This window comes from Sceloporus occidentalis, unplaced genomic scaffold (genome assembly GCF_023333645.1).
Source record: "Sceloporus occidentalis isolate IW3139 unplaced genomic scaffold, rSceOcc1.0.p SCAF_342, whole genome shotgun sequence".
Taxonomy (NCBI): domain Eukaryota; kingdom Metazoa; phylum Chordata; class Lepidosauria; order Squamata; family Phrynosomatidae; genus Sceloporus; species Sceloporus occidentalis.
Genome location: NW_028317322.1, coordinates 364,331 through 389,893, shown reverse-complemented (window position 1 = coordinate 389,893; position 25,563 = coordinate 364,331). Strand labels below are relative to the sequence as shown.

The window sequence follows — 25,563 nt, the reverse complement described above, 5'->3', positions numbered from 1 at the left end:
GAACGGATGTGTTTTTGTACACTTTATACGTGTATTACGTGGGCCCCACAAACAAAAAAGGTGTCAGCCAAAAGAAAAAAAACAAACAAAATATATATATATATATATGCAATTACTGTAATTATCTTAATTCACATTAATTGTGGATTAAAGTATATAGAATTAAAAATAAAAATTTAATATTAGGATAGTAGTGTGACAATATATCATTAAAACATAACTAGAAAGAAAGAAAAAAAAAAAAAAAAAAAAACACGAACAAGCAAAAAACACGGACAAAGCAATCCATAAATCCGGACCCACGAAAAATCTTACAAGCCACGTTGGCAGCTGATTGAAGACTACGCTGCACCCGGCCGCGACCTGAAACAGGTTCTAGTACAGCACAGCCTCTAAAATAAGGCAGAGATTACGAGAAAGCGATCCATTTACAAAAATACAGGCCGTCGTCGGTAACTTCCTATATCCCCCAATAAAAAGACGTCCATGCACCAAAATTTTCAGAGCCAGAGGGAACAGCTGGGATTTTGGAAAGGATTTTTATTCCCCATACTGGCCCAGCACACGCTGGAGACCTTCGTTTAAAAAAAAAAATTCCAAGAAGTGGGGAGTCGGTTGCCTTCTTCAATACTCAATTCGAGTCCAGTAGAACATGCTGCCGAGGAGAACCCAGAACTAGAAGAAAAGAATCAACCATTAAAAAAAAATAAAAAATAAAAAATTACCCCCAAAATAATTCCTACTCTCCCTATGAGATCATAAAACATAATAAAGAGTTAAAATAAAAAAAAATTAGAATTGAGACATTGGAAAGAACTAACTTAGGGCCAACCCCATGCAAGAAGGGCCCAGCATGAGACAAAGCGGCTGGACACAGAATAGCCCTCACGCGTGGTTCGAGTGACCGAGGTCGCTGGGATACTTACTGTCCAACATAAAATGGCAAACCCAAACCACGCGACGCCCCAGGCGTGACGGGACATCGGGCCGGCGATCTGGTCGTAGCAGCCCTGTCAATGAAGAAGTCACAAGAATTCACCCGACGCCATGACGTAAAAAAAAAAATCACGTACAACCAAAAATTCAGCCGATACATATACCGGCAGCTGGATTACCGGCAGCTGGATTCATCCATAAGGAGGAGAGGATGTGGGGGTGTTAGGGATATTAAAAATACAGAATATAGAATACTTGTTTTCAGCCTAAAATATCTGACAGTGTGGTGTGGGGAAAAAAAAAAAAAAAAGAATTCTTACGTTCATTTTCAGGTATCCCTCCACCCCTACGCGGCAGGCCAAGAGGTTTGACGGTTGCGCCAGGTTGTTCATCACGCAGCACTGCTGAGGCCAGGGGAACTCGGAGTCGCTGTTTTGTTTCCGGAACGCGGAGTTGTAGTTCTGCCAGTCCTGGGGCCCGTACACACCGCAGCAATCGTTCTGGAGAAGAACAGGGAGAAGTTCAGTGGCATGGAAATGGAACGCGAGCCCATTGATCCTAGAGCCTACTCTGACTCGCAAGAGTTTCTCCCCCATGGAAGTGCAGATAGGGCCACAGGTCATAGGAAAGTAGAAGATACCAGCCGATAGGAACCATCCACACAACTACAAGCGGAGTGCAATTAAACACTGACACTCATGTGGCTAAACATCTGACACGCCATTATGTTTCTATACAGAGAGTTGGCCAGGAACACACAGCTCAATCTTGATGAGGATTCCATCTAAAAGAAGAGACCTCCTAGGTCTTTAAAGCTTGTCATGGCTACATCTTGTTGACCCAAGAATATATCACCTTCAACCAGAGACTCCATTTTTGTTTCTTGCCCCAAATAAGAGGGGTCTTAAGGTGCGACTTCATAGTGTAATTTCTAGATTTATAGGAGACCATTGCAAGGGGGAAATCTTCACTTCATGGACATCATCACAGTAAGGGCGGTAAAGCTCCAGAATGCACCGTTTATGTAGGTGGAGTGTCGATCCAGAGATTATTCTGAATGCCCATGAAGGACTTTTAGTTTCACCTGCTTAAAAAGATGTTTTGCCAGGAGGGATTTTACGCGCCTTACTCAACCTTACTGACACATCCCCGGGGACATTAGACACGGCTGATCGTACCCAGAGCATGAGGCGGTCCCAGGTCCTGGTCACTCCTTCTACTTTCCAGCGATGGTCATTGTTGATGATTTCTTTATTCTGGTAAAATTCCAGCATCTGTCTCAGGAATAGCTCGGGGGTGAACTGGAAAAAAAAAAAAAAAAAAAAGATAAAAACGTTTAAACACCATGCACACCGTCAATACAACGCCAGCAGAGATAGACGAGGGTGGGTGGCATGTTAGCGCGTGGACACGTGGTTGAAAATACATTTCTGGGAACATGCCTTCATAGCATTTTTACATTTTCAGTTTTAAAAATAAAGCCAGATGTGAAAGGAAAACAACAAAAAAAAAACATGAATGGCCATATGTACAAAAACGCTCTTTTTCTGGATCAGGTTGGGAAATACTACTTACAAAATCTCTTTGCGTCGCTGCGGTGATGGAGGAGGCCACTTCAAAGCAATAGACGATGAACATCAGGATCAGGTACTGCAGAGGACATGATGTTGAGGCACAAGAACAACAAAAAAGACAAAAAAAAAAAACAAACGAAACAATTAAAAACCAATAGAAAATTCACAAGCTTTATGAAGAGAAAAAAAAAAAAAGTTTTCAGGCAAACGAACTTTGACTAACGTGTAGATGTTTCTATAAACTTGTTAATATTCAGAGCACCAGCTGCGCAAGGAATGACTCAGAGAACACCAGGATTAAAGCATGCCGGACACAGCACCGGAAAGGGGGTCTATGCACATAAATTGGGGCCCGCCTGATGTGCAAAGACGCTACTACCTGGTCGGCTGTTCTTGGTTTCTAAAGCAGGGAGAAGAGGTCTGGACCACAAGGATTAATCAGAAGCTCCAGAACCCTTTCCAGAAGAACCTAGTGCTTATTCACTAAAGAGGCAGTTGGCAGGAGAGCTGTAGTTCCATCTCAGCAAAAATACATTGAGAGGCAATTGAACTATGGTCCAGGGTCGGGTCTACAACTCCTATGTTGGGTACGTATGTTATAACCCCCCCAAGACATAGGCTGGCAATAGGGTACAGATTCTAGAACAGATTTTGCCAAGACTTACAGCCATCAACAACCTCCTGCTCGATTTCATGATGCCATATATTCCCAGGAGAGACAACAAGAAGAAGCTGAAGCCGGTAAAAATGCCAATCCAGGCGGCCGCGTAGATGTCATCGTTGTCGGTGGCTTCCAGCAGAGGGTAAAGTTCCTGCTGGTCTGAGACGAAGAAGATGCATTCGGCGGTCAGCGCAAGTCCGCACAGCTGGGGGGGGGGGTGTAGAGGAGAGATGCATTACAGATTATGGTTATAATCGGAACAAGGGATCATTGGGGTAGGAATGAGATTCCCGGGACTGGCGGAAGGGACTATTCAAACCCAGTCCGAACAATGATAGCGTAACCTCCCAATCGGTGCCAGATTCCATGGGACAGTCCTGCTTTTCCGGCACGCTCCTGTTGGTCCACTTCGGGGGGGGCAATAGGGATCAGGGGCTGGTTTTGAAATTTGATCTCCACCGGCAGACCAATGGAGATTTAAAATTAGACTGTGCTGGGCATCGCGAGCCACCATCGCGGCTCCTACGAGGTTACCTTGCAGTGGAAAGCCGCATGGTGGCTCTTGGGGTAGCAGGAGCCTAGGGCTTACCCCTCCTATGGGCATTAAGAGTGCCCTGTAGACTTTACTTCCTTATAAGATACTAAAGGTTCCATAGCCCTATTCCAATGCCAACAACATTAAAACTGGCAAAATATTAACGTTAACACACATTAAAGACATACTGTTACAGGAGGAGAAGAGGGCCCTGGTCTTGTGGGCTTACAATCCATTAAACTCCACCTCTGGGCCATTTCACCCGATACATGTGGGACACGTTTCTGAAAACTCAGATGCAAGAACAGAAATGTAACAAGTTCATCTCGGTTAAGTGATTTCCTTACCCCGATTACGACGTTCCCGAAGATGAGGATGCCTTGGAAACAGCGAACGCCTGAACCATCCGGCATTTTTCTAATCACTCAGAAGCCTAATAACAGTAAAAATGAAACCAATGTAAGCATCACTACCTAGACTAATAAAGAACGACCACGGGCAACAACAAGGGCCGCTTTAGTTCCAGATGACTAGGTTAGAGGAAACAGTTGGGTTGCATAGTTACCTAGAACTACGATAACCATAAAAACTGATATAATTTTAGTAGAACATTTTATTTTCATGATTTAATGGACATGATTTAATATACACCTTTTCGGGGCTTTTATGGCATTAGAACCCTGTGATCAGTGATGTATCTAGCGTCTTGGCCAACCTCGGGCAGAGCCCCAGGCGCTGAATTCACGATAACGCCGCAGAACAAACAGAATATTTCTGCCACGTCCTCTAAATTTTGTGTTTTTTTGGAATCCAATCTAGTTGTGCCGTGATAGACACACCAACACACGCTAACACACATACACACACCAACACCGGTTCTGTTAGTTGGAGCTCGGGAAAGACCCTCGACGTGTTCTCGGACCGGACCGGCCACATTCCTCCTCATTACGCATTCCAGAGCCTTCGAGCAAACACCTGCCACCTCGTACACAGAGAGACAGAAAGTAAAGAGACCTCTCTATGAACTGGAGATATGCGAGATTGGAAGATAAAGGAGAGAAACATCCTGACCAACCAGAAACCGACCAGAGAACAGGACGACGACGCGTTCTACAGGTTTCATTCTAGAATAGAATGCCATCTGTACGTTATCTGGAATGTAGCACTTTGTGCTAAGGGAGCGGGGTGGAAAATTCATAGCGAGGTTCCCACAGAACTTCAGGTGGTCTTCAGCTTCCATTATTGTATACACCATTTTTATAGAATAAGAGTAACTATGCTCCTGGAGTATAAAATATCCACCTGAAACCCTTATGTATACCCCAGGGGTAATAGCTGATGAAGGGTACATAGTGGGGGCAGAGCTTCAGGGTCCCAGAGAACCTGGAGCTCTGGACCATGGATGCTAGATATCCATCGGAGACGCGGGTCACTCAGCTCCCCCAGCACCTAAACGGGCAGGAAGTTAGGAAACAGGGCAGAACAAAATAAAATGAAATGGGGGTAAATTACAGACAGCCCCAATCACAAGAAGCTTAGATATACCGTATCTATAGGTGGTCAACGTGAAGAACTTTTACATGGTTGAAAAGAGCCCAAGGCCAGTCATAAGAATTGGGCTACCCTTGAATGGCACACGTCACAACAGTCCCCTCTGTAATGTTAGAGGTCTATTTCATCCCGCATACATAAGGTGTAGCTTTAGTGGGAATTTAGGACAAATAGGTCCAAGAAGACAAAGCTAGACAGTTTTTACCAAGAAAAGAGGACAGTTTGTTTATATATATGAACCGGTGAAGCGTGCCAACCTAGACGAGACTGTCACCTAAACATCACTTGCACGATGTATAGATCAAGCAGGGATGTAGCCACTGGCTGTGACATTTCGTATCACCATATGGGACGGCAAAGAAGAATTTACATATCATGCCAAGTGGTGATGTCACAAAAGGAGAAGCCCAAAAGGTTCCAAACTATTGTCGATCTATACATTTGCTTCTTATCCTCTACATTTACACGATTTTCCGTAAGCAGTTTCTCTGTAAGCTGCAGTGATCGCCTTTATGGGTTAATTTTACCCAGTAAGGAGCTTTTCTATAGGCATTGTGTACGTTTTAGGTGCATTTAGACGAGGCCTGATGAAGCTCACAGACACTCAGTGCTTTATGACACAGCTCACGGTCTGCTGCCACGAACACAATACACGAGTATGGATCGACCCACCCCAACAGCAACGAGCTGAGGCCAAACTCACACGTACTACGCCCCGATACCCCTAAAATAGCCACTAAACCCATGAGGTAGGCGTCAAAATTTCTATTTAAACCGTTTTCATCTAACCCCGTGAGTGCCATATGATAGCCCTTGTTTATACGCAACATTAAGAATATGCATAGATTTAAGAAAAAAGTGGGCATATATATATATATATATATATATATATATATATATATATATATATATATTACAATTAAATTCCAAAATGTAATAGCACATAAATTATTGTGTCCTGGTAATAAAGGAACGCTCAACAACCAGATATTATATTTGCCTTAAAAAAACTTTTGACAAAAAAATAAAATATATATACATATTATACATAAAATTGACATTAAGAAGCAGAAACAGAGACATTGTCCATACGGTGCGTCTCACACTATATTTTAACTGAATAAATCTTATTATTATTTATTTATTTTTATTAAAGATTGTTATACAGCAGAAAAAGGAAGATAAAGGGCGACACAGCTCAGTTTTCCCCACCAGAAAAGTGAATTTTGGCAGAATAACCGGCGTGTACGGTCTATATTTAGGAGAAACACGAAAAGCCGGCCACACCTACAAGGTTCTGAGAAGCATGGCCTCGAGCAGCGTGTACCGCACAACAACAACCATGCGCAATCACAATAAAAGGCTAAAAAAAAAAAAAATATTGGATTTAAATAATTATATATATTTAATGGTAGAATGGATTCTTAAAAACTGATTCAATAACACCTTACATGGAAATCTACCCTAAAATGATACAAATAGGGAAATTTATAAAATATATATATCATATTTAAACCAACAGCCAGGAGGAACCCAAGGCCGTATTAACCCTTTAATATGCCATCTATGATCTCTAAAGCATTAGAAACATGTACATTTTTTTTTACCCTCACTCTAATCCAAGCTCTTAGCCAGACCATAAACTATAGCATATCTGTATAAATATTTCATGAAAAAATAAAATTATCTTAATGATATTAAGTGTCTTCTAACCCTTAATATTTATAAATAGGGTAATAAAAACATACTACATAAAAATGCATCTATGACACCCCTTTAGATTGTAAACTCTTGTGGCACCATTACCTGCAGAATCCTGTTACTTATTGCAGATGATAATTCCTTAAAAGTTACTTAAATGTTACTGGAAATTGAAGCCATAACCCCCCCACATTCTATCCACACCATCACCAGCCACCTGTTCACTTAACCCATAACCATTGACTCCACTCACCCACTCCTTCTGCAGCAGCCACTCGGCTAATAAGATGCACCTGTGCTGCCGAGCCTTCCAGCAAGTCTTTAAAGGATGTCCAGAGCTTGGCTGAGCGAGCCCTGCCATTGGAGGAAACGAGTCACATGGTTGATATACCTGGCTTAACCTGTTTGTGAAATTGGGTGGAACGCGGTATCTTCGCTATTCTTTTAATATGCAGGAATGTGGCTTTAAAAAAAACCAAAAAACACCAAAATGTTGCATGTATATTGACTAATACAGATTCACCGAGAGTGACTGTGGGGTTAATTGGTCATTTAAAAGCAGGAATTAAAATAAATGATGGCAAATGATTCATCAATATAAATCACAGGGTATGCCAAACCTAAAACATAGACCCGTTCGGCCCCCGTCCAGTCGCCCGTTTCTCCTGCTGTAAAGACTCAAACCTTAATCAGTCGTTGGTCTCGTCTTAGATTCAGGAGCCGTATGTCTATCCCATGCATGTTTATTACCCTCTACCACTTCTGCTGGGAGGCTGTTCCGCTTACCTAACACCCTCTCAGTAACATAAAACTTCCTTATACGTTGCATGTAATAACACAATTTTGCGATTTCTGTATTAAAAATTACATCACACATTACAGCTGTCACATAAAAAATATTTTTTTGGGCCGTTTTGGCCAAAAACAGAAAAAACATTATGTTTTACCATTTTAGTGCCATAGCGAGAGAGGTGTTTGTTGCCCCCCTTGGCTCCAAGGGTTACAAAATACCACTAACTACATTTGTAGTTTCCAGACTAGAATTTTTGGTATTTGAATGTTTGTTTTTTTGGTTAATTGGGGGAAGCAATTTCCAGTTGTACGCTTTACTTCCTGTCAGTTTAAACCTCAGCTGTCTGTAAGTAGGGATAAGTGCACCAAAATATGATTCCCCCCCACCCCCGTCTGCTGACAACAGACCTGCAATTTAAAACTCTTAAAGACGGGGGTAAAGGTAAATTTACATAAAGAATTCTACAAATTCACAAATGGTCTGTGTTGTAATTCTTAAAATTTGCAAATTTTCTGCTGTCATGGACTTCAACTCCCATCATTTTTGCAGCATATGCTTGTCCGGTAGTGATGGGAGTATTTGGTCAACGTTTTTAGCGTAAGACCGGGTGCACCTAGAATGCAGAATTTATTTCTATTAAAAAAATGAAATTTGATCTATACATCCAGGAGATTTTTAGCCAATGCATAGATCAATTTTTTTTACATTTTTTTTTTTAATGTTCTTCTGTTTCATGTCTATCGCCCTCAGTTTGCACTCAGAAGGAAAGAATGTTCTTTTAAAATGTTTCTTGGGCTATAGATTTGCTGGTAATTTACACAACGCAGTGCATAGATCAAACATAGATCAACCCTCCTCTCTCCGAATGGCACATTCTTTCTCGGATACAATCTAGGGCATTGTCGGTGTCCTTGTGGGAGTTACTTTTCTTCTGATGTTCTCTGAATTAAGTTATCTCTTCCCTATAGTTAAGTTGCTGATTGTTGCTCATTGGCTCAGGCAGCCGTTGGGGTGGAGAAGGGAGAGCACTCCAGGAAATCGATCAGATAGTTCTAGATGTGCCACATTTAGACACAGATTTCAGCTTCTGGGGGGGAATAAATATTACAATAATTAAATAATAATAATAAAGTACTGAGATGAGGACCGATCCCAATTTATCGTGAAAAACCAGTTCTGCCTCCACCCCCCTACAGAGCAATGAAAGGAAAAAGAGATGGAGAGGGAAGCTCAGCCAGATACGGAGGAGAGGAGAAACATAGAATTTGTTGGCAGATCCGTCATGTTCATCCCATCTGGTTGCCCGTTTTTCCTGCTCTAAAGACTCAAACCTTAATCAGTCGTTGGTCTCGTCTTAGATTCAGGAGCCGTATGTCTATCCCATGCATGTTTAATACCCTCACTGTATTACCCTCTACCACTTCTGCTGGGAGGCTGTTCCATATCTACCACTCTCTATGTAAAGTAAAATGTCCTTACATTACATCTAAGCTTCTGACCCTCTAGCTCTAGATGAAAATGAAATTTTAACGCGTGGGTGGAATGAAGGCTACCTGCCCACCTTCCCCAAATGCCCACCTAGTGACACAATTGTCCCAAGGGGGCAAAGCGAGAGCGGCAATGGAGGTCTCCGCTGCAAACCCACAGACCTCTTTTTTTCATCTCCCCGGGGCCAGGTCAGGGAAGATCACAGGAGCAGCAGGACTGTTGGGAGGTATGGAAACCTATATATAACCCCCAAAAGAAAAACAGGACTGCCTTTTTTTTTTGGAAGGTGAAGTTTTGGCAAAGGCCGAATACCTCGCAGTCTTTGCATATTTAACCTCTTATGGTCTGTTCTACGTATTACAGATCAGAACCCGGACGATAAACAGGTTCCGCCACAAAAAAACAAACAGGGATGGGACGGAGGGGATGGAGACGGCTGTCGTGAAGCCCCTCTCTCTGTGGTGTCCCTAAAAAGTTGGTGGCTGACTAGTAGATGTCTAATTCAGTCCGGATGTAAGTTGGTACTGATGAGGCTTTCATGCAGACAGCTCCCCAAACCACCGATCAGACCTCACTGACCTTACTGTGCCCAAGAACGCGTACCCCACCAACATTTGGGGTGTGCCTGACCCCCAGGAGGCTCGAGGATGGGACCACCATGCCCAACGAGCCACCTTGCGGGCTCAACTGCAGAGTATCACAAGGTGGCCGCTTGAGAGCTTCAGAGGTAGTCTTTGTTGCAATAACACGGACCACAGACCTCGGCATTCCAGCTCCCAGGGCGGGTCAGGTCGAGATCAGAAGATCTGGCCCCACCAGGCTGAGCGTTTGGTTGGATGGGTAGATATGGTGGGCACCCGGGGCACCATGTAGCAGCTGCCACAGCCACCATTAATTGCTCATTACAGACCATACTGGGGTAACTGCATCTTCCCTCCATTGTTTATCTGCCCCCCTTGCCCCTGAGTTGTGGTCGCTGCTCAGCTACAAAAGACCTGGCTTTATGGGACGGAGTCGGAGAGGTTTCTGTAAAACCTGAACGGCGACTCTGCGGAGGAATGAGGCGGAAATGCGTGGAATGAAGATTTTCAACATTTGAAGTTTCCAACTTTGGCTCGGAGACAAAAGGGGCAGATTATTGAAACCCCAGTGAGCTTTATTTATATCCCACCGAAGACATAATAATAATAGCAGTTATTTATTGTTTTATATAGAGAGAGGGGTAAATGCCCTGAGACTCGGGGGGGGGGCAGTTCCCAGGTGTGGTGATGGCCGTTGCTACAAATGGTATTTACGCAAGTTGCTCGAATTGCTGTTTAGTAAATGTGCCCTAAAAAGTAGAGTCAAAAGCAGCAGCTTCTGCCATGAAACCTGGACCGGCGGCCAAAGATAAAAAGTGTTATTAAACGACTCTACTTTTTAGGGCACATTTACTAAACAGCAATTCGAGTAACGTGCGTAAATACCATTTGTAGCAATGGCCATCACCACACCTGGGAACTGCCCCCCCCCCCGAGTCTCAGAGAATTTACCCCTCTCTGTGTTTTTACCCCAGATTCTCAGGGTCACAAAGAGACGATTCCTTCATATCCAACTCTGATTTAATAATATCTGAACATCCCAAGTGGTATTCTTTTCACTGTTTTATCACACCTGAAACCCCTGCTTGAATACAGGTGACTTCATATCTTTACCTCCTGGCAAGTCGCCTTATTAGAACCTTTAGAATGCAACATTAGCCATTCGATACAATGGAATCTTTATGATGGGCTATTAAAGGGTTAATATTTTATATTAGATCATAAGCTCACGCGCAGGACCCTCATAAGTCCGCCTTTCTTTCCAGGAACTTTGTATGTAAGTGTTATAAGGCCAGATGGCGGCTTTGTACGTCTTCATGAATATTTGTTATGAGCCGGGTCTCTGAAGGACCCTGTTTTTGGTGGGAGGAGGTGCCTTTTTGGATGCCGCCCATTAATGGTCCCCTCTTCCCATGGGTGAGGGACACCCTAGAAGATCAGGGCCTTCTTAAGCTTTGTCCATTGAGGGAAGGAAGGGTCTACATGTCCCACCATGGGGACTGCATCCCCAGAAGAGGAACATTGAGGATTACATTTCCACTGTGGCCCTTGGATCACCTACCCCAATCTCCAGGAGACAGGAGATACCTTGGGCTTCTAGAAGAAAAAATCAGATTGTTTGTTTATTAGGTCGGCGTATTCTTACAAAACGGAAACAACGGGTCCAGAGTCACCACCGAAGTCTTCGCTTGAATCGTCTTCTCTGGAGCAGCAGGGCCACAAAGCGTGGATTTGGAGCCATTAATAGTTTAGTTCCAAGTAACTCTTTAAGTGGGTTTTTGTTCCAGAAAAGCTCTTCTTTTAACTCTTTAAGGTAAGGACTGCCCCCAGTGAGCTTCTGCATCAAGAGTTGGTGCCTGACTGGTGTATAGGTTTTGAAAGTCTTCTCACCTATTGAAGTATACATTGTACAGGGCTCGATCAGTCCCGCTTGCCGGAGAATCTTACTGGAGTCGGTGTTTCATGATGCAGGGGGGGGTTTCCATGGGGGTCGCTGAGTTACAGCACACTTGACACCTCTCTTTCCTGGTCTCTGAGCCCGCTTGTAGGGGGTGACAGGACCTGCCAGCTAGAATGCTACGTCCTCCTTGGCAATTTGCTGCTTTCTGGAGCAATGGGGGCTATGTGGGAAGACCCGGCAGTCACTTTCTGCCCCCTCACACTTTACAGGAAGGGTAGTAGATACCTGGAATAGACCTTTAGTGGATGTGGTACGACCAACAACGTTAAAGGATCTGAAGAACATTTGTGTGCATAAAGCTAGACCAATTGGCCAATTGGTTCCGCTGTGCCGTTGCTATCTGTGTATCTATAGGCTATAGCTGCCAACTGTCCCGAAGCCAGGCTTATGTCCAGCTTGTTAGCAAATGGCACGTTAATTTGTACTGCCGGCAGCTTAGCCAGGATGGTGAGAAGATACGGGGTATCCCATTGGCTGGACGGCACGGTTTGGTGGCCCGGTATGGGGCATTAGAAGTTGGTTAGTGTCCTGTGCCCAGGTAGAGGTGACAGAGCCGTGTCTGCACATGTGACAATGACCTGGAATTATCTTGTAAAATGAGACATGTTACAGCTGGGTATTTCTGGCAGCGTTACGTACACGTTGGGCCATCGCGGGGATCTATTATTAGAGGGTTCCTAGAATTCCTGACACCTTTCTGGTTACCTGTACATTTTCAAGCTGCCCCATTTATTATGCTCGTTCTTCCCATCCAATGACATTCATGACACCGACATCTCTAGAAACTCCACCGATGGTCTATTCGTTAAACGGCAGAAAAAAAATCATAGTGAATCTGCTAATGTAAAGAAAATTTACCTTACTTTAGATAAGTGGAACAGCCTCCCAGCATAGGTGGTAGAGGGTAATACAGTGAGGGTATTAAACATGCATGGGATAGGCATACGGCTCCTGAATCTAAGATGAGACCAACGACTGATTAAGGTTTGAGTCTTTACAGCAGGAGAAGCGGGAGACTAGACGGGGGCCGAATGGGGCCGATCTGCGGGCAACGTCCATATTTGGTATAAACCATTTCTTCTTGGTGTAATTGTAGGTTTGCATGTTTTCCCTTTCTTTTTCTTCCTGCAACATCTTGCACAACATGAACAAACACAATGTATTCCCTTAGAACGAGGCTGAACGAGGAAAAGTACGCAAATTCCTATAAATATCCCAAAAATAGATGACAACATTTCTGGAACTTTCATGATCCTCCCATAAACCCCCCCCCGGTCCTTAAAAAAGCATCTTGGACCAGTGAACTACAATCAGCAATTTAACAATGGGGATAGTTCATTTAATGGGGAGGAATAACCATTCAGATCCTAGTAACCGGAAATTAAGATGATTAATCCTATAGGATACCCGTGAATCTGAGACTTTTGCCTAAAGGGTTAATGCTTCTAATAATAGAAAGGCATCAACCTAATTAACCAAAATTACAATAAATAACAGAACTTCCCCATAGAAGAAGCCTTCATTTTCCCATAAAAAGAATTACTGATGCGGTCAAGATATGTAGTTTTTATTTAAGGTTTGTGTCGGAATTCTGTTGGTTTACGCCAAGAACAAACCAAGTGGTAACGATGTATAACCCGTGAACCCCTGCATTCACGCCCAATTCTATAACAATGTTTTTCTGCGTAAGGTTCGTGATCATCATGATTGGTGATCAGAAATCCAACCTCTATGGTTCAGAATATAATATATAGATAGATAGGATTATCAGCAACTCTGAGGACCCAAACCCCATCTTTATACAGGACTAGAGCACCGAACCCCATCTTTATATAGGACTAGAGCACCGAACCCCATCTTTATATAGGACTAGAGCACCGAACCCCATCTTTATACAGGACTAGAGCACCAAATCAGGAGAATAAGTGTCTTGTCAACGTATGTAAAATGAGGTCCTACACAAAAGTTGGCAGGTTAGCTGTCGGCTTGATGGGGAATTAAATACTTTAAAATGGGGCTCTATAGTTTTCCTGCCGTATGTTGAAACAGAGAACCAATAAGGGTGCAAGATAAAAGTGGCCCAAAGTCATCCTGATTGGCTGCAAGAAACAGACTGGACCAGTCTTGAGTGGCTTTTGTCCATCTGATTGGTCCCATGTTGGTTGTTGCCTAAGATGGTAGACACATTGGTTGGCGGCATAATGTGGCAATCGGTGGCAAATTAATGAACATCTGTGCCCTGATAGGGGTTAAATCGGGCCACTCCCTCGCACGCCTGTTCTTCCTTTCCAGGTAACATATGCGCTCAAATAAAATTATAATTACGGCAATTAGTTTTTATAAGTTAAATCGAATAACTAAAGAAATCATAGGGATGGGTGTCCCCATTTGCATTTTTATAGATATCATTCTGCCGGGAAGCAGAACTGGAATTTGCGTTTTACGAGGTGCTTGAACCCAAAGCCCTCATCACATCAGCTTTTTAAAAGGCAGGCGATAATTTCTCAAAGATTCGTGTTTATGAAAGTGTGAAAAATATATACATTATTCCAACGCCAGCCGTCTCCAGTGAGATAAAAGCATCGCTGAATCCGGCTCCGGGAACCATCCATCTCGTCTGTTCTCTTTATTTCATATTATGTTTATAGTTGTTTATGTTGTCGACCGCATTAGAATCCTATTGTCAGCCAAAACAGGAAGTTGGATCCAACTTCCTGGACGCGTAACCGTCTTCTTTTAGCAGACCACGCACGAGCCTCTAAGAGCCGTATGCACTAAGGCCTATGGCTTCCTATATCCTATATGTTGCCCTGATAAGACTATGGATGTAGGGATATTAGACTAAGCGAGTCTTTAGTTGAAGCTCATGGGTTAGGCCTTCAGGTCCTCAGAGGTCTCTTCTTCCGATTGAATGGCAGACTGCTAATTACTGGCCCGGTCAGGTTCCAGAACCTTTCCAAAGGTGGCGCCCGATATACCAACTTTGCTGAGAGCCTCCTTTCTGTGCAACTGTTTAGGACTCTGAGAGTTACAACAATTGGCTCTGCCGGGTACTCCATGTCTCACTGATACCTGCTCCTTCTCTGAAGGAATCTGAAATGGGTTAAGGGTTAAGCTCCTGTCCTTAAAACTGACACAAACCTTGATTGTGTCTGGATGTTATCATGTATTGGAAAGAACATCAACTGGAAGGGGTTAACCTGGTCTTGTGGTCACTTAGGATGATCTATAAGGTCATTAGAACCATTAGGCCCGGCTCCTGTGAGCTTACAATCTAGTCGGAGGGGGGAAGTGGAACAGTATGAGAGGCTTGGATGTGGATGAGTTGGTCAAGGTAGTCGGCTGTTCAGATGGCTTAGACAGCATGCTGGCTGAGAGTGTTAGGAGGAAAGGTTGTAGGCTTATCGAATGAGGTGGGTTTTCAGAGAGCTTCTGAAATTTGCTTATGATGGAGAAGATCTGACAGAACGGGGAAGGGAATTCCAGAGAAGGAGTGCAGCATCTAATGGCAGTGCAGTGCATCATGGTAGATCATCACACATGTTCTGGAAGTGTCCTTTTGCACAGGCTTTGTTGTGATCCCTGGAAAACGAGCCCAACGACTCTGCGGGGAGGAAGTTCCTCTCCTTCCCATCGATTCTGTATGGAACTCTCCAGGAAGTCACACTGAGGGTTCCATTTAGGAACCTCGGCGCCTACCGTCTTGTGTTATGGACGCTTTGTGGTTTGCCAGGGACCTCCTCGTCCTGAGCAGCGAACATGTCCCTGTCTGAGACCTTCGCAGGCTGATCCTCAAAGAATTAAGGACATACTAGAAACTAGAACAAAATGAGATACATTTAAAATGGACACATGAATTTTTTGGGGGGCCGGGAAGCAGACTTATTCTTTATTGAATATTAGCTCAAAATTCTAATAATACCCTGTGAGAGAATTGGAGTGTGCGTGCGTGTGTGTGTGTGTGTGCGTGCGCGTGTGTGTGCGTGTGCGTGTGTGTGCGTGCGTGTGCGTGCGTGTGTGTGCGTGCGTGCGCGTGTGTGTGCGTGCGTGTGTGTGTGTCAGGAGGATCCAGGTCCCCTGCAGTGGTGCGGGGGATCTGGATCTTAGTCTTTATTTTTCTTTTAATTTCAGCATTTTCCCTTTTTTTGGGAGTGGTGGATACCTGGACTCCAATCTTGGCTTTCGCTTTATTTTTTTCTTTATAGTAATTTTTTTGCCCGTCCTCTGTACGTCGTTTTTTTTAATGTTTATTAAATGAACGAAGACTATCATGATGTGTATCATTTGAACATAAAACACTGGAATCAAGAGACTTAAAGCACGATCTGATTCTGTTCTTTGATGCCTGGTTGCGCAGAAATATATTTACGGGGTTCCGGAGCCGGCATGCGCGCCTGCCTCCAGGGCAGCTCGTAAATGCTGGGTGTGAATCGACATCATTGTGATGCATCCAGTGATGCGATATTTTTCTTATGTGAAAAACCAGAAGATGGGGTGTTACCAATAAATGGGCAGAAGAACACGGGAGACACCTGCGGTATGAATGTGGAGCGTTATGGCGGAGTCGGACCCCTAGTAAATGCTTTTAGACCCCAAAGAGCTGACAAAAAGAGCAATGTGGCCTTTGTTAATGAATGGAAGGCATAATTAGCCATAATATGTATGGAGAAATGGTAGCCAGACTCAAGAAGTCATGGGCTTTGCTCTTTCCTTCTTTCATGATGAAAGAAACTCAAACTCATTAAGCTTCCCGGGTTACATGCGTGGCGGGTTCAGCCACACTACTCTGCGAAAACAAAAGGCTGTTCAGGTTTCCATAAGGAGACTTTCTCCGGTGGGATTCTAAAAGAGAAGAGAAAAAGGAATTCTGGGTAGGGTTGCCACCTTTTGCCACGTGATTTCTGTTCTGCCTGTGGCCATGGGGGTAGATGGTTTGTTAGAGGGACAGAAGAAGTGAGAGATAGCAGAGACAAGAAAGAAGAGAGAAGAAGGAGGGAAGAGAAAGAGAGAAAAGAGAAATGAGACAGAATTAACAGGGAGTGAGAAGAGAAAGGGGAGAAAGCAGAGAGAAACATTAGATAAGGGGAAAGGGAGAGAGAGAAGTATGTAAGAGAGAAGGAGGAGGATAGAGATAAAGGAGACACGACGGAAAAGAAAAGAGGGGAAAAAAGAGCTAAACTAGAAGAGAGAAAACCCTGTTAACGGACGGAGAGTAGCGACATTTGGACCTGCATCAGAAAAAATAAAACATACCTTTGATATCTTAAAAAAAAATTGTCATACTCGCCTCTGCATAAAATCATCCTCCCCACCCAAACACTAAACATTATGCCCACTTCCACCGAAGCTACGAATCTCCATGACCACGGAATGAGAATTATCCCGAGTTAAATCCAGCATTTTCCAGGATAGGAGCCTTTTATAAAATGAAAATGCATGAAAATACAACAAAATTTCAATTCTAACTATTTTTACACTGCCAGAATTGTACTTTTGGGCCCCTTTTCCCCCCCGTCCCCATGCCTGCAACATCTTTATTAATCTCTTCTTAACCTTGTGGAGAAGCCAAACTTTTTTTTTTTTTTTTTAATATTCGTGGAATTTTGAGGAAATTGTGAAGTTACAGTCTGCTTTCTCTATGATTTCTGAAAATTCCAGCAATGTTCGAAGAACAACTAATGATATTGTTATGAAATGTTAAGGAATCCTTAATATAAAGGAAACCGGGCTTTCTAATGTTAAAACGGCCTCTTAAAGCCCCCCTCAGACTAGTATGGGCCGTTCTCTGGCACTGAAGCTGTTGAGGACTCCAATTCCCATTCTGATTGCCCCCCCCCCAAGAGCATAATGGAAATGCAGTCCCTTGTGGTTTTCCTAACCGAATATGGAAAAAAATTAGAATTATGACATCCAAATAGGAAATCATAGGTTAGTAACCCATTAATTAGTTTTCTTGTCAAGCAGGTTTATTTATCTGTGGCTCATCTGACACCTTTCCAATTTGTTCTACTATAACCACAACATTTTAATTGGCACATTAAGGATGAACACGCCTTCCAGTAACACGAGGCGGCGCATCCCAGCATCTCATCCGAAAGAAGGAATTGTTTGGTGACCCCCCCATCAGCTTGCCCCTCCCCCCCTGCTATTTGCCGTTCCATGCGATATATATCTACCACCTACATATATCTACCGTGTGATATCTTTACCACTAGCCCCCCCCCATGTACATGATTGATTTAAAGGGGGATGCTTCGAAGAGCCAATCAGCATAGCGGGCAACTTTGTAAATGAGCGGACCCTGAGACTCTAATCCCGGTCCTCATGGAAACCTTGACTTGTCATTGTTTAAAGATACACTGAACGGAGTCACCTGCTTTCAAGCAGGGATATCAACTGTAAAAGCACCGATGATCAGCTAGATTCCTTTGAGCTCAGCTGATTTCTGGATGCCAATCTTCTAGATTGTAACCTCATCTGAGCCAGGTTCTCCTAAGCCTTTTGTTTCTGTTGGTGCAAACTGTTCGTAATTCTCTATGGTTATATAAATCAACAAATAATAATAAATAATGCGGTTTTCAGCTTGTCAGGGGGGCAAGAGTTGTTCTTCGGGAATATTTACATGACCTGAAAATTCTCACCTCTTGGGGGGGGGTCGCAGAGCTTTTTAGGTTTTGTGGATTTTATTTAATGTCTTAAAGGGGAAGTCCCATGGAAAAATTTATATTTTTCTCTCCGCACTAAATACAGCGCTGTATACAGTGAAGAAAAATGAGTTTTATTTAAATTCGTTCCCATAAATTCTCTTTGTCTGCAGACCTGGAGCCGCCGTTGCTGTCAGTCATGTGATATTTTGGGTGGCTTTCCCGGCTCAAACACCGCACTGAGCTGATGCTTTATGGCGATGCTAATGAAGTCCGTTCCTCCATAGACTTTCATTAGTCAGAGTGTCTGCCTGGGTGATTAAGATCGAGCCATTCTATTGTTCCTAAGGAGGTGTTTAGTAGATCGGGGATCAGATAACAGAGCGAGAATCATACGAACCGCTGATATGCAGCTGCCTGAAAACTTTATATTATGGGGCAAAAAACTATAACAGCAAAAAGAGAAAACAACGCAATATTATTTAAGTACTTTTTAGAAAAAGCCACTTTTTATTTGCTTTTAGAACGAAAAATGCAACCCTGTGGACTTGGCTTGTTTCTGATTGGCGATTTACTTTTCAAACCTTCTTTTTTATATATTTATATTTATTTATCGTGATCTGCAATGTACCCCCCTGCCACGCACAATGGGTATGGTGAAGTTTGTGGCCCCCTTTAAATGGACCACCATTCACAGAGCAGGATGTGGAAACACAGAAGAAGAAGAAGAGACATCTGAGACGTCTTCAAATACATTTCACCTGTGCTCAGGCAGATCAGAGGGACGGCTGAGGGCACTTAAGGACAGGGCTAACTTATTTATTCTCGTTGTTTAGGGGAATGGCAGCTAAATGCAGCTTCGTGAGACGGACGCCCCAATTACCAAGGGATTGGTAATTTATCTCAGCCAATAAAACGGTTTATTTGCTCCGATGAACTAATTGCCATTCGAGCCGTCATCAAATGAATCCGTAATTAGAAGTTTGCAGAGCGCTGTCATCGCGCGGGGATTACGGGAATCCTCCCAGGAATTTCCCGCCGGCGGCAAATATAAAACAATATATATATATATTCTTTATTTTAGCTTTTTTCTCCCCAAATCTACTGGTAAAAAAGGTGAAATGTTTGAAAGCAGAGATTCTCATCACCTTTTTATGATACGTTTTTTTTGGTCTATTTATTGTTGTCAGAATTTGAACAATTTCTCCGTAGCAATTATCGGAATGATGAGCGGCAGAAGTATCTCGTATGCCAGAGGCAGAGGTGCAGCCTCTGTACTTTCGAGTGCCGCATTGCTGAAATAAAATGGTTGGTGGACAAGCGGAACTGCCTCCCAGCAGAAGTGGTAGGGGCTAATACAGTGAGGGTATTAAACATGCACGGGATAGACATACGGCTCCTGAATCTAAGACGAGACCAACGACTGATTAAGGTTTGAGTCTTTACAGCAGGAAAAACGGGCGACTCGATGGGGGCCGAATGGGGGCCGATCTGCCGGCCGGTTCTATGATTCTTTCCGGAAATATAAATGCAGTAAATTTCTTTTCTAAAATCTAATTTAGCCTGCTCAGCCAATGAATTGTCATGGTGGGCAATGCACTAGGAGTTAATAGTGTGTTACAGTGTACAGTGCAAAGCCCTTTAACCCCTTAAGGACCAGGGAGTTTGTTTTTTTTACGCTATAATATCATTATTGACAATTTTGCAAGTATAAAAGTGGATATAAAGCTCGGATAAAGGTGAAAAACACTAAAAATATATTTGTTAACTTGCTGAAAAAACACCCTATATTTATAAAGCTGATTTCCATTAATGTTGTTTTCCATTTTTTTAGGCTTTAGTTTTTTAATTTTTTTAAACCCTACCGAACCCTATCTAATTAACCCCCACCACGCCGACTGTCCAATATACATTAAAATTAGATTAAAAAATTAACCCCTTAGGGTCAGGAGAAAGTAAAAAAAAAAAAAAAGAAAGAATTTTTTTAAAAGTATTTCTTATAACCTAGAGATTTTTCTTACTGTTTTCTGTCTCACAATCACAACGAGACAAAGTACTTAACCCCTGCTAACTCTATGTGTGCATGTGATTGGTGTAGCAGCGATCACATGCACCGAAGTGACTGCTGTGATCATGGAGACGTGGGACTGTTTTTTTTATCGATGACGTGCCGGGGACGTCACTGGTCCTCTAGCGACATATTTTTATGATGTTCCTGGTTCGTCATTGGTTGCAAAGAGCAACAGAACGACATCAAACCTGATTATCTCCAATGATATTTTTGGGGATCTACAGCGACGTTTCGGACTCCCTTCTCCCTTTGCATTTTTCTCTGAACTTCTAGCAAATGGTGATTTTCAATCCCGCATGTAAATGTTTTTCTTTTTTCTTTTCGTGTAATACACGATAAAAAGTTAAAACCTGCCCTGATGTCCTAACCTGTTCCATCGCCTCCCTTTTTCCCTTGTTGCCAGGACTGTGCCAGCAAATTCAGGACTCTGTGTCCTTATTTCATGTTAACTATGGGTGCTAACTACCATCAGATTAATTATATATTTTTGCACCTAAGAGCTTCTTTGCCCTTTAATACCCCCCCCCATTACACAGTATTCATGTTCTAGATTGCAAGCTCCTTTGAGCAGGGTCCTCCTAATATTTTGCTTATGTAAGACCAAATTCATGTGATGCACTACTTGTTATGTCCTCTTTATCCGTTGTACAGCGCCACCGAATATGACGGCGCTACAAAAATCAATGAATAATAATTCTGCGCATTTAAAAATTTAAAGGAGCATCCATTTTCCTTTATGATGATGTGCTTAACCCTTTGAGTGCCAGATGTTGTGTAAGACATGTCTGTTTATCCCCCCCCACCCGATACACAAAGCATGCCTTTATTTTCAGATATGATGGTGGGAAAGGGCCACCCAGTTCACGCGGAGGAGCTGATTAAACAGGATGGAGCAGTCATTACTATGTGGCTCTAGTGCCAAGGGAGCAATCGGGCATGATGATGTCATGCAGAGTAAGGGTTTGTGTATGTGTGCGTGTATGTGTGTTAGTCTTGAGTGTCTGGTTGTGTTAGCGTGAGTGTCAGGATGTGTGTGGGTCTGAGTGTGTGTGTTAGTGTAAGTGTCTGGATGTGCGTGGATCTGAGTGTGTGTGTTAGTGTAAGTGTCTGGGTGAATGTGTGTGTTGCTGCCACTCCAGATCATGTTCTGGATCCGCCACCGGTTATGCGCTTGGCTGGATGAAGGGAGCCGGTGACCAGGGCCACTAATGAGGGGTGACGCTACTGAAGTGAGCCCAATCCCAGTTAAAGGACATCCTCCATTATATGATATATAAAAGCCTGAGAGGAAATATAAAACACAGACATTTTATTTACGTTATTATTCTTGTTATATTCATTATTTAGTTTTCCCCTTTAAATAAATTGTAAATCTATGTAAATTGTAAAGATATGTATATAATATAGTGGGCACCACTGAAATGTCTGGTTTTTTTTGTTATTTTGATATGTATTAGTTTCTGAAAGATGGAATGATATCCCCTTTCAATAAGTCCTGACAATATTTTGTATAAATGGGTTCAGATGCCGACATCAGCCTGCTTTGCTGCCCTCAAGTGGAGATTTGTAGCATTACACCATTAATGAACTATCACTAAATGTTATGTTTTTGGGACATTATAGAGGATCTGAAATATTGGAAAATTTCAGAAAAGGAAAAAAAAAGTGCATGCGACAGGTCCAGTTTTTCTTATACATACATTTGAAATTTTGCTCGATATTAGAAAATATTTTATCTTAGCTGTTCTGTGTCTTTAACCCTTTGAATGTCATTCAGGGGATGGAAAAGGAAAGGGAGTTTATATTCCTTTTTTTAACTATTTTTTCAAGATAAATTCTTTAGTAGTTTTATTAGGTTAACAGAAGATAAAAACCATCTGTTTTCGAATGACGGCTTTTTTAAAGGTCCTGTTCCATCTACTCTGAATTAAACATTTCTAATTACGTGCAGCACTAGAAACATTATTCTTAACTTCCAAACGCTTCCTGGAAATAATTCTTCAATTATGACAAATTTTGTCCCATTCATAATTTTTCAGTAGTCATGTGACACAAAAGCAGGCTCTGATAGGTTGTTGCCATAGAACATGAAACTGCTGTGTTTTCATGCAAATACATTTTGGGAGGGATTTGGGAGCTCAATTAATGGCTTTTTTCTATTTGGAACAAATTCTACTTATTTAGACAACAAACATCTTTTTAAAAATTAACATATAGTGAACCTCTTGAAAATTTCCAATGGCAAGCAGAGGTTTAAGAAGAGGTGAATATTCTTTAAAGTAAGATTTGTATACCGTATACTTTACTGAGAGGGTGATAGATAAGTGGAACGGCCTCCCAGAAGAAGTGGTAAAGGCTAACACAGTGAGGGAATTTAAACGTACACGGGATAGGCATATCTAAAAATGTAATTGCAAAAATTATATTTATATATATATCAGATTTCCTGATTAATTCTCATTTAAAATCAGCTAGAACCTTATGGGAAAGGGTAGTAAGTAAACTTACTTAGAAGGATAATTAACTTGAATGGGGAGGAATAATCAATATATATATATATATATATATATTTATTTATTTTTTATTTAATTTGTAAAGAAATGGTTTTTTTTTCTGGAAACGGGAACTATGAATTTCGGAAAGCACTCGGGTTTATCACGTTCACTCCGATATTAATGTTTAACAGAATAAATATAAACGGTTGCCGGAAAGTTTGGATGAAACAGCGGAGAGCCGAGGGATACACGACAGGGGAAATCACAGGCGGCACGCTTTTTGAGATATGAGCTCTGGGCTTATTTCCCGGGGTGTTCTTTAATCTTGGAATTCAAATATCCAAGTGTACGGGGAGCCGCGCATGTTCACAACCAGCCGCAGACGCGCTACAGGAGAGTCGGAACCAACTGCTTGATTATAGTCGACAGAACTAAACGAACAAAGTCCAAAGTGAAAAGCTATAGGAGCCTAAAACGTGCTGATGGTGAAGACTTTAACCCCTTAAGGACAATGGGTTGTCTTTAAACCCATTAAAAAAAAGGCATTGTGAGCCCGTACGTGTACAGGCTTTGTCATTAAGTGGTTAATTATTGGAGTTTCTGACTTCATGGGGAAACGAGGTTCGGGTCAGAAACTGATTGCTTGTCTTTCTTTTTCTGGGCACTCCGTCAAAACTGCAAGATTTTCATTTTATTTATGAAGCGCCAAAACGTCACCACAAACAAATAAGGAAATTCAAAGACCCAAATTAGCCGGATCCCAATAAAACTGGGATCCGGAAACTGACCCGGAGACTCCGAGTCAAACCTGGAGAGTTCCCATCTATGCTAATTTCTCAATATTATTATTTTTATTAATATTTATATCAATATTAATAAAAATATTAATTAATATTAATATTTTCTGCAAAAATAACTTATTATCCATATATGAGAAATAATTTTTTCTTTTTTTTTTTCTTTGACTTAGCCTCATTTCTTGAATGTATGTGAATCCAGATCCATGCTCGGGTTGCTCACGGCAGGCGGGTTGTGCAATGCATCGTGGGACCACAAACATAAGACAGACATAAACACAAACGTATTTTTGTTATTTAAATACTTTTTGCTAAGATTTGTCACACGGAAAATGATTTGTAGGATGGGCCGGTATGGGCAATAAACGCGCGGATCTGCGAACAGGTGACATAATGAGATGCGCAAATTCTGCAGCCACAACGTGTCTCTCCTCCTACTGCATGTATTTATACGGAAATAAACTGTCAATCATCAGATTGCGAAATCAGCCCCCTCGTTTACATAGTAATCAGATGGAAGACAATTAGTAGGACACATGATTACGTGATTAAACGCGGTCGGAAGACCATCAGGAGACCCTGTGCTGTACAGAGAAGTAGGAAATCAGAATGTAAAAATGTATTACACATGATTAGATAAATAACATGCCGGCGCACGCACAGCGGGTGCCGATCGCTTTAACACTACATGCGCCGGTGTCTTAAAATAGTTCGGTTGACTGTTACTGTAATGCGGATTTATTAAAGGGGGTGAGCCTCACATCAAGGCTGAAAAGCATCCATGTTTAGCCCTAGCGGGATTGCAATGTATAGATCAAAAAAGCAGCAATAGAATGTATAGATCAAAAAAGCAACAAGGGCTTTCAAATGTTGGTTGCTCCTTTTTTATTATATCAGGAAACTGCCAGGTCTTTAATTTTCACTTCTGGGAACGAAAAACCCAGAAGCTGAAGGCAAAGCTTTGGCCCACAGTAGCCGCACATCTCACTGGAGCTTGTTACATCAAAAAAAAGAGTTTGGAGGAATAACCCGGTCAGATTCAGGTCCCAAACTGTGCTTGTCCTGGGATAGTTGGCAGGTAGCTCACCCGCGTTACTCTTCGTTTAAAAGCCCCCTCTTCTTTTTTTCCCAAGTAATGTTTTATTGACAGAGCAAAATGACATCGATACATTCAGAGCCGGCCTTAGGCGTTGTGGCGCCCTGTGCGGACTACTCCTCTGGCGCCCCCCCTCACTACCCCCCCCTCTCTGCCACTTCAAACTACCCGCCCTCTCTGCCCCTTCAAACTACCCCCCCATGCCCCTTCAAACTACCGCCCCTCAAACTACCCCTCCCCTCTTCCCCTTCAAACTACCCCCCCTGCCCATTCAAACTACACCCCCCCTGTCCCTTCAAACTACACCCCCCCTGTCCCTTCAAACTACACCCCCCCTCTGCCCCTTCAAACTACACCCCCCCTCTGCCCCTTCAAACTACACCCCCCCTCTGCCCCTTCAAACTACACCCCCCTCCCTCTGCCCCTTCAAACTACACCCCCCTCTGCCCCTTCAAACTACACCCCCCCTCTGCCCCTTCAAACTACACCCCACGCCCCTTCAAACTACTCCCCCCCTCTGCCCCTTCAAAATAACCCCCCCTCTGCCCCTTCAAACTACACCCCCCCTCTGCCCCTTCAAACTACACCCCCCCCTCTGCCCCTTCAAACTACACCCCCCCTCTGCCCCTTCAAACTACACCCCCCCCCACTTACCTTGTTGCCGGAGTCCTGCGGTGAGA

The 25,563-nt window shown here is 42.8% G+C and overlaps 1 protein-coding gene across 1 annotated transcript; it reads right to left on the bottom strand.

The window, feature by feature from the left end:
- Positions 1-624: 624 nt before the first annotated feature.
- On the bottom strand, positions 625-4,119 carry LOC149274276 (uroplakin-1b-like). Its single transcript, XM_089505693.1, has 7 exons — positions 4,054-4,119; positions 3,176-3,376; positions 2,512-2,586; positions 2,115-2,237; positions 1,257-1,436; positions 927-1,010; positions 625-675 (listed from the first exon to the last, which is right to left on the bottom strand). The coding sequence occupies exons 1-7, from the start codon at positions 4,117-4,119 to the stop codon at positions 625-627; spliced, it is 780 nt and encodes a 259-aa protein (XP_089361819.1).
- Positions 4,120-25,563: the final 21,444 nt, after the last annotated feature.